This window comes from Etheostoma spectabile, chromosome 11 (genome assembly GCF_008692095.1).
Source record: "Etheostoma spectabile isolate EspeVRDwgs_2016 chromosome 11, UIUC_Espe_1.0, whole genome shotgun sequence".
NCBI classification, from domain to species: domain Eukaryota; kingdom Metazoa; phylum Chordata; class Actinopteri; order Perciformes; family Percidae; genus Etheostoma; species Etheostoma spectabile.
In genome coordinates, this window is record NC_045743.1 from 5,000,190 (window position 1) to 5,020,506 (window position 20,317).

Consider the following 20,317-nt stretch of genomic DNA (forward strand, 5'->3'; position numbering starts at 1 on the left):
AACTCCAGCCTCTCTTCGTCCTCATCAAATCTAAGAACACGTGATAGTTTGCTTTTTCTAACAGTAGCCATGACCATCATGTCTCATTTCATTTTCAACATAATGTAAGCAAATTAACATCCACTGTCTATGTAAGTTTTCTACAATAAAGTAGGCTTACACTGGAGCCTGGTGCTGGTAGAGGGGGTTTTGGTGGTAGGTGCAATATGCATTATTTCACTTCAGTCTAAAAACATCTAGTGCTCATGGGTACGCTTAATCGCAACAATTGCAGTATGGGTTTTATTATTTATCTTCATGCAGGTTAAATGTATGAAGTTTTTATCCAATTTTGATCACACTGTTCTGCATGATTCAACTGAGTGCTGTAAAACAGAGTACACACACTTAAAATAAATAAAAAGTCTGAAAGGGCCATCAAACAACTATAGTACTGAATATAATCTTCAAAAATGTATTACATTTCTGTAGATATGTTTATAGAATAATATGATGCACCACCGAAGCCCACATTTGTGAACCAGTTCCCCACCGTTGCTTTCAGTGTAGCATCAGAAGAACCTCAGAAATAACATTAAATCAGACATCATTGCAATAAAAATGCCAGATGGTGGTGTCAGAAATGTATGTCTTTAACATCTGTGCTTGTTGTAAAAAGTGTTATGGTGTTCAATATTGAAGTGGTAGAAGAAGACAAGAAGAAGGAGAGACAATGGAAAGGAAACAGACAACAGGCTCAAAGCACTTAAACAAAATAATTGCTTTGACTTTAGGTCCAGAGAAATATGTTCACAGGCAAATACGTCTGTTTGATAAACCTGATGGTCTAATCAAGGCTACACTAGGCAACTTCACATGTAGGCAGCTCCAAATGGCAGCAAGATACACAGTCATTTTCCCAAGAACATGTTTTCATTACATTAAAAAAAATCTTGTCACATTTTGTAATCTCCAGACAATCACACGTGCTTGCTTGCTTGCTGCTGTTGCCATTATCTTAAATGTGTCACCGCTTGTCTTCACAAATAAGATGAGATCTGCTCTCAATGCAGCTTCACGTTATGTTTTAGGTTGGAAAAAAGTAAATTCTTCATAAACATTTTGCCTAGCGTAGCTTTAAAGGAGAAGGCTGGTATTATTCTGTTTTTCTTACTGTCCCATTTCCAATTATCCCATTAAAGACCAAAACCAACAATGTATTAGTATGTTACTTAATGCTTTCTGCTTCCTTTCCCCATCTGAGTTGCCTTTAAAAAAATGCAAATATTATCATTTTTTAAAGGGCTCGGTAATTTCCTAAAACAGCCGGGCACTGTAGCTTAACAAATGGTGTTCAAGCAGGAGTAAGTAGTGCATCTGTCGGGGACCATTAGTCTGTATCCTTGACGTTCCACTTGTGGGATTGCTCTGGTGCCGCAGGAAATTCCCCCGGATGCATGTATTTTCTGTTTCCTGTTACACCTACTTTTTGTTGAAATTTTAAATTCGGTGGCTTTGAGAGGAGTACTGTCGACTGCTCCTCAGATCTCTGCATGGTAAATTAAGACAGCTAGCTAGACTATCTGTCCCATCTGAGTTTTCTCTCGCACGGCTATTTTGCAGAGGCTCTGTGCAGAGTTTAGCACCGCCCATGACTATTGAGATTGGTTTAAAGAAATGCCATTAAACCAGAGCCCCTTTTCCTCCCATCCCCGAATACTAAGTGCAGTAGCCAGACCCTCCTTCAGTGCGCTTTGTAGAAAGTTCTGGCAATGCGATGCTAGAGACTATTTACAGGGTTGCATTTGGTGCACTGGTGAGTTTTACTGCAGCAGGACAGTGTATGTAGGATTTACTCATGTTTGCCATAATGAAGGATAATGAAGCCAGTAGAACAGTGTGGCTCATATATGTGCTTTTTAATAGTTTTTGAACAAAAATTGAGCTCTATGACACACAGGAATAAGCTGGATCAGTAGCCAGTGTCAGTAGAATCAAATCATTGTTGGTTTTGGGCTTTGCATGGAATCTATAGCCTTATGATAAACTGGTAAAATCAAATAAACTCAACAAGGCCAAGAACAAACGTGTCCCACATTTGCACATCCTATTTCTAGGGACAAATGTCTCAGCTAACGCTTTCTGATGCTACGAGTGTATGAGAGTACAGCAGCAAACAGTGTTGTCTGCACACTGGCTACAAAGTAACACAGAAAGCCATCTTTACTGTTTCTGGCTGTGAAGTGGCCGTGAAAAGTGTGTAATTCTAGTATTACTAGTGGAGAAGGGAAACCACTATAAAACTATCTACAGTAGCACTGGCACTTGGACATTAATCATCTTAACAGTGGCTAAGCACAAAACAAAGGGCTGTTGTTCCAGTTTTTTTGTGTTTTGTGTGGTGCTATCATCATCATCCCCTTCAGTCTTTGGGTTTTCCTCCAGTTAGATGTGTCCACTTAGGTCTCAACTTTTCCATACGTCCCTTCTGGCGGGCGATATTGTTTGGGGAAGGCCTTGAGCTGGAGAGAGTTAAAGGCGTATTTACGACATCCCACATTCTTCATGGTGTTCTCTCTCCGGCAGCCCTCACTGTGGAGAAACAGAAATTACGCATTGCTTATTTTTCTATTGAGCTTGCGGTACAGGAGTTATGACATCTGTAACATTCATGACTATTGTTATCTTTAGCTGACCTGCGCATACAGTCCAAGGCCTGGTAGAAGACCTGTGGGGCGAGGGCGTGCTCCTGCTGCAGAATCTGACACTGCTCCAGGGTCAGGGACATGGCTGTGCGGTCCTTGGCGCTTTTACAGCTGGTGAAACGCACTCCATTCAGGCGGCGACATGCCTTAAGGGTTTGGAGAAAGAGATTAAAGGAGGAAGACAGAACTTTTAAATTTGCATAAAGAAGACATGAGAAGCAAGTTTACCTCGGCTGCCTGCCACAAAATCTCTACGTTCTTGCTTTTCTTGGCGTTCACATCCTGGCTCAGCTGTTTCAGCAGCTCGGGCAAACTGGTGGTACTGCGGGAGCGAGGCAAGCCTGACGAGAGAACAGAGGAGGAATGATTAAATATGAAAACAAGGAGATTCGCATTTTTCCTTCTGGTAAAAGTGTTTTGTATGTATGTAAACTCACAGTCCTCTGGCAGGACTTCTTTAAATTGGTCGTAGTACGAGCTGAGGCGAGTCATGCTCTCCATGTTGATCACATCTTGTAGTGATGTGTCTCCAAACCTGGAAAACATGTAAGATGTTAGAGTTAAAATATTGAAGCACTATCACATTTTTCCTGTTATTGCCCTGCCCCAAATGAGTGATGTAATTTCACAACATTTTAGGTCAGTTTGTAGGGACTTGGCTTTTGGATCTCCTGGACACTAAAAAGGTGCCCTTTAGCAAGGCATCAAACCAGATGCCTGAAGCTTGACCATGGCACCCACCACCTGTGTGTGTGCATGTTTGTATTTTAGGCCTATGTGTGTCTGAATTTCCCAAGAGGGATTAATATTATTCCTTTTTCTATAACCTGTGCAGGTTGTTACGCAGAAAACCGATGCTTTTGAATGTAATATTCACAACCAAGTTCTGAACCAGGGCTCAGTGCCTTGTTCATGGGCACCTGAACAGTGGTTTGTGGGGTTCCAACCAGCAACCTTGCTCTCATCACTCCATCTATTCAATTGCCATTTAAACCTCTTTTTTTACTTTTTAGTCTTCTGGTTCCTAATGTTCTTCATGTCTTACAGATTGAGAAGCATCAGGTGAATAAAGAGGAGAAAAATTACCATTTAACCATAGGAACATTTCATGACTGAACAGGTCAGAAGTACAATACATCCCTGGACTACAGTTCATTTTCCTATTTATACTGTCAAATTGGGTGATACGACCTTTAAGATATGATGTGCATATTTGTATATTAAATATGTTTTTCTTAATAGTGAAGCCCAACATTGTCCCCTTTTCCTATTTCAGCCTTATGAATGAGGGTGACTAGTTGGTCATTTACAAAGTACAGAGATTTATTCATTCATTTATTTACAGTTTTTGGTTTCTTAATTTGTTTTTTTGGGGGAAGACATATTTAAAACAGCATCTCCATCTTTTTTTAAATATATTGTTTTCATATGGAAGAAGATTAGAAAACTGAAAAACAACTCAAAAAGACATAAGCCACTTGAAAAATTGCTCAATGCTGAATTATTCAAAATGTATAAAACCCAACATTTGTGTGTTGTGAACATGCAAGAGTCATTTTGAGAAAATGGCCGTTCCTCCTTTTTATTAGGTAAAAGCACTTAGATAAAAAAGTGCATAATATATTACCAAAATGTCTAAAAATTGACCTGTTCACAAAATCTGCCATTTTCCTCTTGGGTGCCCTTTCTCCTCTCCATTTTCTTTCTGTCCTCAAGCCCTCAGCCTTTCCTGTTCCTATGATCTCAGTGACTCACTTCTCAGCCAGCGTCTGCTGTTCGTTGATCCCCACATTGAACAGAACGGGTTGCACGCGCAGCAGCATCCCGTTCTGGATCTCTCGTGGCAGCGTGTCGAACATCGCCCCCGGCATCGGGACCCTGACGTTGAAGCCGTTCCTGTTTCCTGTGATCACTGGCAGCATGTCTGGGGCAAAACCCGAAGTTGCCTGGGTAACTTTAAAGGTGACATTTCTCAGGTCCATCACTCCGACACTCATATCCTCCAACATGGCCAGCTCCTCACCTTTAAGAAACAAGGAGTCATCAGAGAAAATTAAGACCTTCACCACTGACATCATTAAATCAACCCAGGATGTTCTGATCTTGGTCATGTCTGTTTTCTTGTCTTTGGATGTCTCAAAAACTGCTCAACCGATTTCAGTAAAATGTGGTTTAAAGTTAGGCCATATCCTAGGGAAGGTACTTAACAAGTTTGTTCATTAATTCTAAAACGGTACAATTTCTACCTTTCTTTAAACTGTTCTTCACCCAATCTTCAACAAATTTAATAAATAAAATTTTTGTATGCCCCAAAAGGTTTTTAATTAGATTTTGTTAACACTAATACTGTTTTCCTCATCATTGGTTACCAAATATGTGGGCAAGTATTGCCTATTTAAAAAACGGCCTAAACTTCTAAATAGATCATGCAATTAAAATCCGATTTAGCAAGCACATTTGCTCTGACCAATCCCGCTCATATTGATTCAATCATGTTTTCATGTATTTATGGATTTAGGCTAAACCACAGCCTCGATTAACTAATTAGAATGACTGTCACAATATATACAGTACATATTCTGATGCTGATTTCTGCAAAGTTGTACAGCCTTTGGCAAGGCTTTAACTCTCTTAATGTTTTCTATTTTCTGTGTTATGAAACATTTCTTTTGTTTGCACACACACACACACACACACACACACACACACACACACACACACACACACACACACACACACACACACACACACACTGGTTACCATAGGTGCTGAGCAGGCTCTCATACTGCACCAGTAAGCCGATGGTGTGTAGCTGCCTGAGGAAGCCTGAGTCACAGAGAGAGTTCCTCAGTTTGATAACGAAGCCGCAGATCAGCGGCGTCAGCTGAAAGAAGAACAACTCATATCAACACAGCAATGAAAGTGGCATCTTTTTTATGAACATTGTGCACACTTTCTAATGACAAGTAATTCTTCAAAACTTCATACGTATGAAAGACAGGAGAGCTAGAAGGGGAAGGGAGAAGTGGACAGACCGTCTGACAGAACACGACGTCGCGGCGGTACTGCAGGGTGAGGCTCATGGCGATGGTGGGGGCGTTGTCCTGCATCAGCAGAAACACCATGGCCTTCTTGGCTTTGTCGCTCATCAGTGACGCACAATCCGTCAGCGTGGTGAGGAGAGGGTACAGAGCGTCGCTCCACTCACCTGCAGACATGGCACACAGCACTTACTGTAATACACACTTATACACACACACAGCAACGTGCAGACACTGTAATAATAATAATAATAATAATAATAATAATAATAACGAGAGAATGGAGTGATTGCCAGGTGGATCATATGAGAATTTGTGCACATTTTTAAACCTTTTTAATGTTTTATGTTGAATTAATATCAGAAATGTATACAAAATATATTTATCTTAGAAATGTCCTGTGTCCTTATAAATGTCCGACCCCAAGGCTGAGCAATTTTTGTTTCTTAATTATGTTTTTTAAATTTAATTCTTGAATTCACAATCTGAAAATAAACAAAATATTTGAAATTCTGGTTTGAAATATTTACAGAAAAAACGTTGATTAAATTCCATTACGCCTTATTTTTAATACAGGTCCTATTCTTAAAAAAATGTTTTTGTATTGCAAACAATTCTATTTTACACAAAACTAATACAAAAATGCTGTATTTTAACGTTTCAAACAATTGAATTGCAAATAAACATGTAACCGCCTGTTTATATTGTAGAGTCTATTTGTGTGTCCTCCACTTTCTAGCAAAGAGATCTTCAACAGGGGGTCCGTGACCCCTCAGGGGGTCCTCAGAGTTAGTCAAGGGGGGCTGCTAAATTATTTAAAAATGTGTTTTTTTGAAAGTTTCTTTTTTCAAAATATAAATGTGTGAAAATATACTTTAATTAAAAATATCAATAGCAAAGATAAATTAGCCTTTTTTTGAAAAAAAAAAATACATATTGAAGATAAGTTTACTACACAAGGTAGCCACTATGGTGGCCGCACAGTTAGGCTTAAATATTCCTTCCACATGTGTTTTAAACATTAAAACATTATGTGCAAATAATGTACATTTTTTTCATCCATTGGGCCAAGTTTAATATGCAGCTCAATTGTATACAATACATGCTGTCGGGGGTCCCTACTCGGTCTCTTTTTCAGCCAAGGGGTCCCTGGCCTAACAAAGGTCTACTGTTCTAGCACATACAGAATGATTTGTTAAGGATATAACGCTCTCACCAGGGGACTTCTTTCCTACATCTGGGCTGTGATCTACGAGTGAGAGAAAGTAAAGGATGTTAAGATACAGGCAGAATCCCACTTCTAGCTGTAACTCAGATTTCAAACATGCAGCAACACTGAAGCACTTAACATGAGTACAAAAATAAACCTACATATGTGATCAACACAGTGTGAAAGGCATGCAGGAGTTTTTTTATGGGAGAATGATGATGATGATGATGATGATGTGGAAGGTTTTGTGGTAGATGAGAAGATTTTGATGATAGTAGAGTAGTGTGTGTGTGTATGTGTGTGTGTGTGTGTGTGTGTGTGTTGTTTGTTTATTTGTTTGTTTGTTTGTGTGTTTGTGTGTGCGTGCGCGCGTACCTTTCTTAGTGTTACCGGGCTCCTCATTAGCGAGCAGGAAGACATCCTCAGAGCTACTGTCGCTCTGGAGTCTGTCTTGCTGCAACAGCCTTTCCACCCTCTGGATCACACACTCCAGGCTCTTATCAACGTTTAGCCAAACCTTCCCCTGTACACAAACATATTGTGAGTGACCATTAAAAAACACGTGAACGCATGAAAGAGGCAGATGGACTTTCTCGTACCCACTCCTCCTCCTGTAAATCTCCCTGCATGGAGGCACGCTTGTTTTTACTCCCTTCGTTGCCCTCTGGAGGCGCTGTATGGCGAGAAGGTGAGGTTGCAGCACGAGATGGGAAAGTTGGGTGGCGGGAGGGGGAGTGGGAGTGGGAGGGGGAACGTGATGGGGAACAAGAGGAGGGTGAAAGGGAGGAGGAGGACGGGGACGGGGTGCTCTGCTGAGTGGACTCTGGGCGGGCAGCTGCCAGGGCGAGGATGGCTGAGGACAGTAACTTGGAGTCGCACGCCGTCACTAACTGACGAGTCTGCAAGAGGAGAGGGAGAGGACACAGAGAAGCTGGTAAAGTGGTTATAGTTTGGGCTTAAATAAACTGCAACTTGAGGCAAAAAAATGCTTTTTAAAGTTCATAAACCCTGAAATTAAAAATCAGGGAAAAAATGCAGAATACATTTATAACTGTCTGTTAGAAGTGGGTGATGTTATGGTATCACGTTACGTTTGAGATGCAACGCAACTGTATCTTTCACTGCTCAAAGGTGACAGCGGCAGACATAAGCCTAATTAAAATGTAATCAATGGGACCAAATAAATAATAAATTAATTAAAAGGAATTTATTGATCTTGGTGTCAGTGTCTCTGAGACTCAGAGGTTTGCTAACGATGCTGCAGTCTTTGTTGAGTAAAAAACTGAGAACACATATTGTTTTATCTGTTGTGCAGTATTATTTTATTCCTTTTTTTTACTGCACTCGACTTCCAAAATTAAGAAGCAATTTTCCTTGCAAGAATTGATCATTTCTATTAAGGTTGAAAGTTGAGATAAACTGTCAAGAGAGAATCAATGAAAGCCAGAAGCAGAGGGATTGAAAAAAGTGAGATCCAATAGAGAAGAAACTGCAATGCTATGTATATAATATATCAGTGCTCTCTTACTTTCTCTGATAGGATGGACAGTGTTCTCTCCAGAGCGTTGGGTGAGCGTTCCTTGGCAGCTCGAGACAGACGTTCAGTGTAGTAACACACTTGTGTCTTCAGAGTGTTTATTTGACCAATCAGCTCCTTTGCTTTCACCACATCCTGAGGCTGGTATGCCATTCCTTTAGAGCCGGAGCTAGCAGAACTTGATGGTGATAAAGAAGATAAATTGTGGAACATAGCAATGAGAAAAAACACAGACAAAATTTACGTTTGTACAATACACCATACGTAAATACACTACACGTAATCTCACCTTTCCTCCTCAAAAGTTCTGAGTGAGGAAGGAAAAACCAATGACAAAACAAGATTGATTATTAAGAATGGATCACTTATAAAATCAAACTCTACCATGAAACTATTTTCTGCTTTGCTACTCACTGTTTCCTGGCTTCTTCAAGCTTGTGCAGCATTTTTCGGAGACCGCAGCCTTTAAAGCCTTGATGATGTGCTGCAGGAGCACCGATAGTCACAACATCGTATGTCCGGTCTGATCAGAGGACAGTTATAAAGAGGACGCGATGAGATACTGAACAAACAACATAATTTAAACCTTGGACAGACATAGGCATGCAGTGCAAATACCTACCATAGCCAGACACACCCTGCACTCTCATCCTTTGGATGTGCAGGTTGGTAGGAATAAACTCCAACTTCCTCTCGGCTTTCAAAGTACTAGACTTAAATGAAGGACCTGGGAGGGCGAAGAAAGGAGGAATAAGGTTCTTCGTATCTGTACATAATAGTCTATAGATAACGGCATATTTATTTACATAAAACATAAGATGTTGCAGTGCCTAGCTTGTGCAATTATACAACATTTGTTTATTTTTACCTGAAGGGGCACTCAACAATTTAGTATTGGGGAAAAAAGGGATTCATGGGTAAAATTCAGTGGAGGATGAGAACCGAACTTTCAGTCCCTAATAGGGGTCAAGCTCCAAAAACACTGGATTCTGCACTTCCCAAAAACATGTTTTTGTTAGAGCCTTCCTAGTACTCCCTGTGGATATGATCTATCTAAATTGTTTGAGTTCCCCCTTAAAAATGATATGTAATCAATAGCTTGTGGTTCTAACCTTTGTATTCGTGCAGGTCACTTATGGTCTCCTGATAGGTGAGGATGATGGTCTGATACTGCGTGATGATCTGCCTCCTGAGGTTCTCCCAACACGCAGACAGCTCGCCCAGTTCCTCCAGTTCACACACCCTGCACATCACACACATGCATTCACAATCAACACATCCAGCTGATGCACTGATGATATCACAGCTTGAAGTTAGTGCACCTTGTTCAGTTAACCTGCACCTGAGCAGGTCCAACTTCTCAAATCACCCACACTACAAGCAACCATTAGTAGAAAAGGCAACAGTGGCAGTCGTAATGATAATGTTTCTATTATTACATGATGATGACAAGATAATAGAGTACCTAAAGAATATAAAGTTCATGATATATCACACACTCTTCAGTTTAATGTCTTCTAAGGACACACGTTAAGAAAGTTATGATTTACATACTTTACCTTGTGTCATTATTAAACTGTTTGCATAGAGTAATATTATACTGATTACTCTTTTCTCTCTCTGTTAAATTAAACTTTTGTGTGGATGTTGTTAAGAAACCAAAACACTGCTTACACTCAAGATAACAAGTACAGTAGTTACTGGCTATCTTGTCTAAGCACGGTGTGTTGCTGAGAAAAGAACATACACTCCCTAAGGGAGACGTCATCAACTGTTATGATTACATTACGATTGTATTTCACACATAAATAAGCTTCTGTTTGAGGCTTACTTCCAATTCGGCATTTTCTGTATTCTGTAGTGTTGAAACTGTCTCCTTGTGTTCAAAATAAAAATGAACTTTGATATAAGTTCAGCTGTCTCTGTCTATTCTTTATAATGTAATTATTCTAACACACAAGTATATTAAAAACTAAATATTCTTTCAATATGTAACAGACTACTATGAAAGAATAATTTATTTTAGCACATTGCAATTTTTTTCACAAGACACTTCATGGCACTTAATGGCATTGGGTGGCAGTAGCTCAGTCCATAGGGAGTTGTTTTGGGAACCGGAGGGTCACTGGTTCAAATCCCCGTATGAACCCAAAAAGTTGGGAGTGTGGATTGGTGGCTGGAGAGATGCCAGTTCACCTCCTGGGCACTGCTAGGTGCCCTTGAGCAAGGCACCGTACCCCCCGACTGCTCAGGGCGCTGGTTCAGCTGGCAGCCCACTCACTCTGACATCTCTGCATGTATAGGTCCTGAGCATGTGTGTGTATTTCAGGCTTGTGTGTGAGTACTAACAAAAAAGTGTGTACACAGAGTGTAGTGCAGTAATTTCCCCATTGGGGACTAATAAACTAATTATCTTCTTATCTTATCTTCATGGGGAACTAGAAAAAGATTTGCACTTGTAAATTAAAGTACAGAGCACTGCAAGAGATATTGAATGAAGAAAAGGAAGATGAAAAAGAGAAGTACAAAAAAAGACCAAAAACTGTTTAAGGTGAGACTGCTGGCAGAGACCGAACCAATCAAAGTCAAAACAACGACACTGAGACGAGTTGGAAATTGTCTGGAGATTGGACCCAAGGCCGAGACCGGACTCAAGTCCTGCAGCCCTGACAGCAAGTAGCAAGTAGACATTGCTTTGCTTTAAACTAAGAGTGTCCGCTCCTGATCAATAATATCAAGACCGTTTTCAGACGTTACCTAACAGCGTCTTCCTCCAGAAGTAGCTTGACAAACTGTCGAGGAATATGCAGGGAGAGAACACTCTCCGCCATCTGCTCCAGGACCCGAAGGTGGTTGCCGTCTGTGGTGGGGAACCGGTACATCCGTGACATCACGCCCCCAAACACTGAAGCAGACCCAAACATACAATCACAGCCGTGAATCAACATGACCGTCACCATGATGTCACCTGCTACTAAACTCTCACATAGTCATTCAGGAAGTTGATATTTACTTTATATAGACACTCACCAGCCTTTAGCAGTGGGTCTTTACACAGAGATGAAGACTTAGATTTAATGCCCATGGATTCAGTCAGGCTTTCATCAACAGGGAGAACCATCTGAGACACACATAGAGATCTGTTGATCTATTGTTTCAACAATATTACCAGAAATAGGCTGAGGGCAGAGAACTTAGCCAGGCAAAACAATATGAGGTTAAATATATTGTCTAGGGCTGACACTATTATATTTATTATCAATTATTTTGCCCATCATTCTGCTGATTTCTTGATAATTGTTTGGCCTAAAAAAGTAAAAAGAAAGCACAATCAGTGTTATTAATGTTACTCTGAGTGAGCAGTGTTACCAAATTGTTTTAAACTTTGATAACTCTTTTGATTCACAATTAAGGTAGAAAATAGAAGTTTGGTGTTTAATGTATTTGTGTTGATGTTGAAAGGGATTTTAAAACATATGTTGTCAAAAAAAGTATTGTCAGGAACCGGTATCGAAACTGAGGTATCGAAATTGGCACCGGATCAAAAGATTTTGAACGCTGCCCAGCCTTAGTCCTGACTCTCAGAGTGACTCACCCTTCCATTCACAGTGTCTCCTCTCTGTAATCTTGCAACAGGAGCTCTCTGCTCGCGCTTCTCTTCTATCTGCCAGGCGATGACGGTGATGTTCCCTACGCGCTCGTTCTCTGCTGACCTGAACCACAGGGACATTAAGTAAACTAAACACCCCTGAACCCAAATCCAGCAAGCAGTGGCTATCATTGTGTCACTGACAGAGGGAAAAGGCACAGTGTGTTGTGTGTTACCTGAGAGTCAGGTGCAGTCTGTGGTGTTTGTCCTGCAGCAGTTCTTTCACAGAAAACATGGATGAACCAAGCATGTACATCTGTCACATAAAAGCACACACAACCCAAGGAATTAGGTGATAAGTGCAGACGACAAAGGATTTCGGAGAAAGGAACTCTACTCACTTCCTAAAAGGAAATTTGAAGACAGAGGAGTCAAGTGTTTTTTTCAATAAAGGATTCTTGTATTGGGGTTTACCGTGCCCTGTGTGCGGTCCTTTACATCGTAGACAGAAAGCTTGACCTGAGTCTGCTGAGTGATCAGAGAGTCCTGAAAGAACGCCACACTACTCAGAAAGATGGGGTTACTGGTGCCCTGAAGACAGAGAGAGAGAGAGAGAGAGGGACAGAAAGAGAAAGAGGTGAAATGGTTCGGATTTCTCCAACAGCAGACAGGAAGCCAGGGAAAGCGAACAGTGGTGTACCTCTATGATTTCAGTTTGGGCGTGCTTGGTCCAGAAGGCCTGGGGCGGAGTGGTGCAGCTGATGGCGACGAAGCTGGTTGGCTTACGGTCCAGAGAGGGAGTGACCAGCTCGCTGCAGGCTGCACCAACATATAAACGCAGAAAGAGATTACAAACTGTAGAATTTAATGGTGGGATGGCCACTAATCCTGGGTCATGGGAGGAATGTAACAGAGTATTTGTGAGTTGTTAGTACTTGATGAGCAGCAGTTGTTTACAGTGATGCTTTCAGATTGAACAAAGGATAAAAAAATAAAACAAGTCCACACAAAAGAGATAGTCACCTCTTTAACCAATCAGTGACAAGACATATGATCCTTTAGCGCAGCCTTTATAGGCAGCTGAACAAGATGTTAACATTGATATATCATCACCTAAAATGAACACGGTGAACATGTTAACAATGTTATCATTCCTTTGGAGTTGTGTTTTTTAGGTGAATTTAAATCCAATATTCATTTTAGGTTTGAGGAAAAATCTTTAACTTCTAATTGCTCTGCTCCACCAGATTAACTTTGTCTGTTTTGGTGCTGGGCAGGTAGCATTCAATGCATTTATCAGAGCCTTTCACTGAAAAACTCCCGCTGTGTCTGAAACCAACAATAAATAAACTAAACAAAAAATCAAAAGATGATAAAAAAATCTGAAGGGGAAGTGCAGAGTTAGGCAATAATTCTTTGAGTGTGTCACTACCAGTGGCTGCCTTCACATTAGACATAGTTATCTGTTCATATAAAAATATTGATTAGTGCAGCTTTACAGAATGTGGCTTTATTTTCTAGCACTTTATTTACCAGTCATCAACAAATCCAAGGACCAAACCCAACAACGCATTTGGCCGTCTCTTAATACTTTCCACCTTAACTACCTTGTTTGTTGCTCCTAAAGACTTCTTTACAAAGAGGTCACAAATATAAAGTTACATCTAAACAAAAAAGAAGGTTCAGTAATCTTATAAAATAACTGGGCAATGTAGTTTCAGCAAACAACTCAAACAGAATTTAAAAGTGCATTTGACAAGGACTATTTTCAACTGTTGACTAATTCACATTTGGTGAAATATTGATTTTTAACTGCAGCAGGTGTGCGTGGGATTTACTCAAAATAAACTACCATGGCCATGCCATCCAATGCAACAGTGTGGCTCATTAATGGGTTTTTATGTGTTCAACAATGGAGAAGAATAAGCTGTTTCAGGCTTTGGATACACAGACAACACTTGTCTGTGTAGTCAGTGTAGTTACAGGGGTCAATTCAGTGTTTTTTTTTTTGGTCAGGTCATAAGATTGATTAATGCTTAACTCGGTGTATGTGAAGCGGACTCTGTCAATATACGGTGTATATTCTAGGTAGAGGACACAGACAGATCCGCATGGCGTGTGCAGCAGTGTATCCGTGGCTTCTTTTTGAACTTACCAACACTAAACTCCAGAACAGGCTCATCCGGATCCTGACTGTTGCCTGTAGGACAGAGAAAAAAGAGACAAAGCTCTTTTTTAACCAACTGCTATTTCATCACCAATGAGGTAAACAGGTTACCATGGGAGCAGTTACTTAGTTACCCGAGAGAGCCAGCCCCATCATCTCAGCTGAGAGATCAAACGTGTTGGCCCGGTAGACCGACCACGGCCGATGGCGGGGGCTGCGCTCCTTCCCGGACATGGTGGGTTCACGTCAGGGCTGAGGATGGATTTTAGAATAAAAGGACTGAAGAGCAGAACGATGTCGAGCAGACTCAAAATCAAAACTCTGTCTGTCACGCCAGTTTTTTGAGATATAAGCTTGTGGGCTCCCCTGTGTTGACCTGAGAGGTCACACGTTTATCAGTGATAAATCTGAAAGAAAGACAGACGAAAACAACAACGTGATCATCTGAGCCAAACTAGATATCTTCAGCTCTTTGATACTGATGTCATCCTTTCATTGAGATGGCGGCTGAGCTCAGAGACATTAGACATGCTGGTTGCTACTGACTGCATACATGCTCAGCATCACTTTACAGTCTTCATCAAGGTTGAGCAATGAACTAATTTAAGGTGGCTGTCTGTTTTGGCATGATGCTTCGTTCTGGGATGAGCAACGTTTGAGGGTTGAGCAGTTTACTGTCAGTGCTCGGCTTATCTCTTTTCCTCTATAATGTGTTAATATAGGCAGTGGAAAAAAATTCAGTGGGGGAAAAGTGTGACTTTTCACACAGCTGTAGGAAATGAAACAGAGCTGCAGCAGACTGAATATTCACCTTCTATCTCCTGATGCTATTTGTGCTTTTTCTGTGTTTTTTCTTCTTTCAGACACTGTGGAAATGGTCTCAGACAGACTTTCTAACTATCTAATGTTATAGTCCGGATAGTTTATTGCCTTGTTACTGTATATGAAGATTTTTAGTATGAGGTCCAGTGTGTCTTAACAGTGCCAATAATCCTGAGTAAAGCACTTCTAGTAGCCACTAAAGGAAACAAAAAAATGTAATTGATATGCTGCTTCTGTGAAAAACCAGGAAGTCATAAAAACGATTAATCTTCTGAGGAGCATCCATTTTTTACACACCTGTTCTTTAAATCTTCGAGTATAATTGAAAATCTCAAAGTGTCACATAAATGTGCCATTAAAGATTACATAACTTGACATGGACTAGTGTTCCCGATCAAGACATTTTGACCTGCCAGTGGTGTGACACAAAAGGATAGGGGTCCAATCCTAATCACCAAGAATCCTCCTCTAGGAGCCATGAATATAAATACAAAACTTGATTGTAATCTGACCCACAGTTAGCAAGATATACTGCTCTAAAACAAACTGAGATGATGTTAGGCGATCTGACTAAAAAAGCTCCACATCTCTTCAAAGTCAATATCCTTCTCGTTCTACTTCCGGGATTGCTCCGGTCCTGCAGGAAATTCTCCTGGATGCACACTTTTTCCGTTTCCTTCTACTTTCTTAGTGTTTGAATTTTAAATTAGGTGGATTTGTTTATTTATTTTTTCTTAAATATTTGTTTTGGCGCTTTTCCCTTTATTACCTAGAGACAGCGGACAGGCACGGAAGGGGGAGAGAGATGGGGGCAGACAAATGGCAAAGCAAATGGCAGCAGGACGGATCCAACTATTTTGCAGCAGCTCTGTGCAGAGTTTAGAAACGCCCATTACGATTCTGATTGGTTTAAAGAAATGCCGTTAAACCAGAGCACGTTTTCTTCCCACCGAGACACACATTGTTACCAATTTTGGTTGACAATAAAAAGGCCACAGCATAAAGGGCTGCTTTTGAAACAACACTGCACCTGCCAAATCAATTTGCAACAGTGAGAGAACAGGAAACTGAGGCTGTGCCAAGTGTGGCACACGGCGCAGCTGTTAAGTGAAACACTGGTGTAAAGGTGCGAATCAGAATCAGTCAGTATATTTATTTAGCAAAGCACAACTAAGCACAAACATGAACCACAGAAGAAGTGAGACATAGAGGAAGAGGAAAGATAGAAAACAGAAAAATGGAAAGAAATAGGGTGCAGCAAGTGGTCTGACGAGTAACCTAAGGGGGAAAGGTGCTTCAAATTGCCCTCAGAGGTAAATATTTACATTTCATGTGGCGTTTCAGACTGAGTTAACATTTCCACTTCAGTGCTTGTGTGCGTGTGTGGCCACACAAATACCCACTCGCCTGTGCTCAGAGTAATCAGCTAGAAAACATTTCTCTCCTTCTCAACCCTAATACGCATTACGCACAGACCTGGTAGACCTGGGCGTATATCTGGTACTGAGTGTTTGTCTAACTTGTGTGTGTTTCTGTTTATTTGACACTACAGTGAAAGTAGAACAAATGTGCGTTCATGCGTAGACTTTATTCATCGGTGGTCTATTTTTACACCTGAATCTTTTTGTGACGTCACACACTTCGCACAAATGATGAAATCCCCCAGTGACACATACCACACACACACACACACACACACACACACACACACACACACACACACACACACACACACACACACACACACACACACACACACTCAAAGTCATCTGCATAGTCACATACACTAAATGCAGAGTGTGCTCATGATGCTCTCTGCCAGTTTAATCTCTGTTTTGGCACCTTCATGTGAGACTACAACAGATGACAATTGTAGCGTGGAAGCTCTGCCTCATTAGGCTGTGTGGGAGTTATAATCAATGGGAGCTGTCTTTTAAAATGCTGTAATCTCCACTGCCTGGGGCACCGTGAGAAGCTCTCTAGGAAACCCACAGCAGATCTAATGGAAAGCCGCGGGTAGCCACGGATCATCATCATCATCACCATCATCATCACATCTGTCCGACAGTCAGCCACATGCAGTCTAATTGAAAGGGGACAAAATGTCTGTGAGTGGTGCTGAAACGTCATTAAACTGATCAGTGGAGGGAAAACAGATTTGATCTAAGAAGAAGATGATCTCTGGACAAAAAACAGCTCCTTTCTTGGGACATTCTGAACTTGTGATGTTTCGCCCTTTAAGAGACTCTATGCACTTTAGCATATGCACTTTACGACATGCACTTTACTAGCCCCTTTTGGCACTGATACATCTCATAATTGTTAATTGTTTGCTGTTTTTCTTTTTGCTCTCTAATAATGTATGCTTACTGTTTATAACCTGTATTTTGTAAAAACTTTAAGATAGCTCTTTAAAAAAAATAAATCAGATTAGCAACCATTTTGGTGACTGAAAAATGGCAAACCTTCTCTGGTTCCAGCTTCTCAAATGTTTTTCTTTGTTTCATATAATTATCATCATAACTTTGGATTTTGGACCGTTGGTCAGACAAAACATTTGAAGACGCTCTGTGCCATGTTGTGTGAGCAACGTGCTATGAATGACCCAAAGTGACATCTTCAAAATGCTCAGGTTTTTGCATTCCAAAACTCAAAGATATTTGAATTACAGCGATATGATAAGATGGTGTCCGTGCAGCAAGAAAGCTAATGAAGTGGTAGAAGTAAAGAGAATAGGGAAGATTCAGGTGGTACTCGTGGTGGTGGAGAGTCATCTGGGCCGGCACAGAGACAAAAATGAGCCAGTTAGTGAGGCAGTCGGCACACAGCTGGCTCCCTGCAGATGCTGTCAGCACCGGCTGCACTGCAGTGTCTCTCTCTTACAGATGTCCCTGTTCCTCACCTCCTCATCCCCTAAATCTCTCCCCTTCTTCTGCTCTGAAATAATCCCTTCACTCATCTTTTTGTGCTCCAGCCATGTCCCTTTCCTGTGTCCCCCTGTAAAGCCGGTGTCCCTCTCAATTTCAATGACTTGATGCAGAAATGTCTGGCGTAACCATGGACACATGGAAAGCTGACTCTATCCACACATCTATAAATTGTTTTTGGATCCGATTGATCAAAGAGGAAAAGTGCACACGCATGCACCCACACACGCACACACACACGCAGACACACACGCACACGCACACACACACACACACACACAAACATAAAGAGGAATTAACTTCACGCATAAAGAAGCTCTTGTTACCCAGATAGCTGAGCATGAGAAAGAAGCCATTGATGACGATGATGATGACGATGACGATGATGATGATGATGATGATGATGATGATGAACTCTTGTTTATGATGCTACAGGACCACACGCACAGTTCCAGAAACACTGTATGTGTATCTTAAGGTATCAAGGAGAGTTCATTTAGGTTAAACAAAATCTCCATAAGAAACAGGAACGCCAAGATGCACAGATGCAAGAGACAGAAACAGAGGAAACAGTCAGAGGTGAGCCACAGAAACAGTAATTCAGTTCCCTTTCTGTTACGAAAATAATAATAAAAAAATGATTAAAAAGATGAAGTCTAATCCGTTCTGCTCTGTTGGGAGCATCTGGGGCCCTAGTACTGTATTATGCGTGACACTGCCTCATAAGCAACATATCTGGGTTTAGATGTAGCAAGTATAAAGAAAACTAAGCGTAATGTTATTCGCCAATCCTACATCAACGCTATCCTGGCCTTCTGTAAACCTATGTAAAACAGGGTGTCATCCTGTCTGTTCACCAGACTGGGTGCGTGGAAATGAACACACAAGAGGTCAGAGCTGTCCAATTGAAATCTATTATGGCAGCAATTGGCCAATAATATTGTCATTATTATGTCAAGCGTGGATACATATTATTCACTGACACTGGGACAATAACAACTATTGCGTCATGATATCTGCTGATGCTCATTCAGTGAGGCTGCTGCATGGTGCTGCAGGACGTTCAGCACAATTAAAGACACGCCATGTTAAGGAATAAAAACAGATGAATCGACATTTCAGATATTGCGGGGCTGTTAACATGTCTTATTCTGATTCTGCTGGGAGGAGCTGTTCTCTCTTTACGACAGCATCTATCTGTGTGAAGAAACGCCCTCAATGAACCGATACATGATCAGATGTCAAATGAGAAACACAAGCAATGATAAATATATCATACCGTTTAGAGAAATACGTAGGTTTCCTTTCCTATAGATGCGCATCCTGGTTGCTTCTCGACGATGTCTGCAGTCAAGACTCGCCCTGACTCCCTCTGACACATCGAGACGTAATACCTCCGCTGCATGCGTGTTCTCCTCTCTCCACTGGGGGGCGCTGTCGGCCTGGGGGCGACTGTACCGTGTGGCCTGCGGTGGCCTGCCACCAGAAACAACCTCACAAGCTTAATCCATCCGTGGCTGCAGGTGGGTGGAGGAGTGTACGTGGATGGATAAGGCGTGGGTAATTGCAGATTGCGCAAAATAACCTGATTATGAATACTAATGGAAGCACAAGCTAGGCATGATAAATATAATACAAACTCCCTGTAAGTCTCAATTATTTTGGCTTTAGCAGTTTTTGTATTTTCAACATGTTGTTGTTTCGCATATAAATGTCATTTTGACATTTTGAGGCTATTGCAGTTTTTATTCTAAGTCAAAGGGAGAGTCCAAAGAAAATGGGACTTGCTTTTTTATAAAATGAGATAGGAGACTCAGCCCCCCCTCCCCTTAGCAGTACTTTCACTGAGTCACTAATCATAGCTACTAAATCATAATTTTAAGGTAGTAAGTTAAAATTATGACACAATTCTAAATTATTGTGGAAAAGTAGGAAATAATAAAAAAGTGAAAAGTGAAAATGTAAGTGAAAATGAAAAATTACCAAGTTACTGTTCAGACTTTTAAAATGATTTCAAAACCAAGAAACAAATCCACTGAATTGTTTTTAAAAATGAATCTTATTATTGAAAAGTTGGAATGAGCTTTTTTCTTATGCAACAATTACTTCATATGTATATATTTGCTTTTCTGTATTTATTGTTTATTTTATGTTAATGTTTATTGTTTGTTTATGTTTGCACCTTTCACTGAGACAAATTCCACACAAGTTTACTTATTGTGGCAATAAAACCTTTTTTTAAATTCTGAATCAGAATGAGATACTAAGTTAAAAACTGTACATGATAGGAAACTTTAAGATTATGGGGAAATTAAATTAACATTAAATCTCTATTGATTT

The 20,317-nt window shown here is 40.7% G+C and overlaps 1 protein-coding gene across 3 annotated transcripts; it reads right to left on the minus strand.

The window, feature by feature from the left end:
- Positions 1-616: 616 nt before the first annotated feature.
- On the minus strand, positions 617-19,406 carry inpp4aa (inositol polyphosphate-4-phosphatase type I Aa). 3 transcript variants are annotated; one of them, XM_032529156.1, is made up of 24 exons: positions 19,257-19,406; positions 14,363-14,635; positions 14,217-14,261; positions 12,762-12,880; positions 12,536-12,652; positions 12,298-12,377; positions 12,068-12,185; positions 11,503-11,593; positions 11,230-11,377; positions 9,585-9,715; positions 9,095-9,199; positions 8,887-8,995; positions 8,762-8,779; positions 8,464-8,650; positions 7,535-7,834; positions 7,311-7,458; positions 6,942-6,974; positions 5,720-5,892; positions 5,445-5,568; positions 4,440-4,707; positions 3,122-3,219; positions 2,913-3,025; positions 2,676-2,830; positions 617-2,571 (listed from the first exon to the last, which is right to left on the minus strand). In XM_032529156.1, exons 2-24 carry the CDS (start codon positions 14,460-14,462, stop codon positions 2,439-2,441), a joined length of 2,913 nt encoding a protein of 970 aa, XP_032385047.1. In that variant the 5' UTR covers positions 14,463-14,635; positions 19,257-19,406; the 3' UTR covers positions 617-2,438. The 3 variants fall into 3 exon arrangements, with proteins under 3 accessions (XP_032385047.1, XP_032385049.1, XP_032385048.1); XM_032529157.1 differs by having other exon boundaries at positions 2,439-2,571; positions 14,363-14,480; positions 19,257-19,388; XM_032529158.1 differs by lacking the exon at positions 8,762-8,779.
- Between the last annotated feature and the right edge of the window lie 911 nt (positions 19,407-20,317).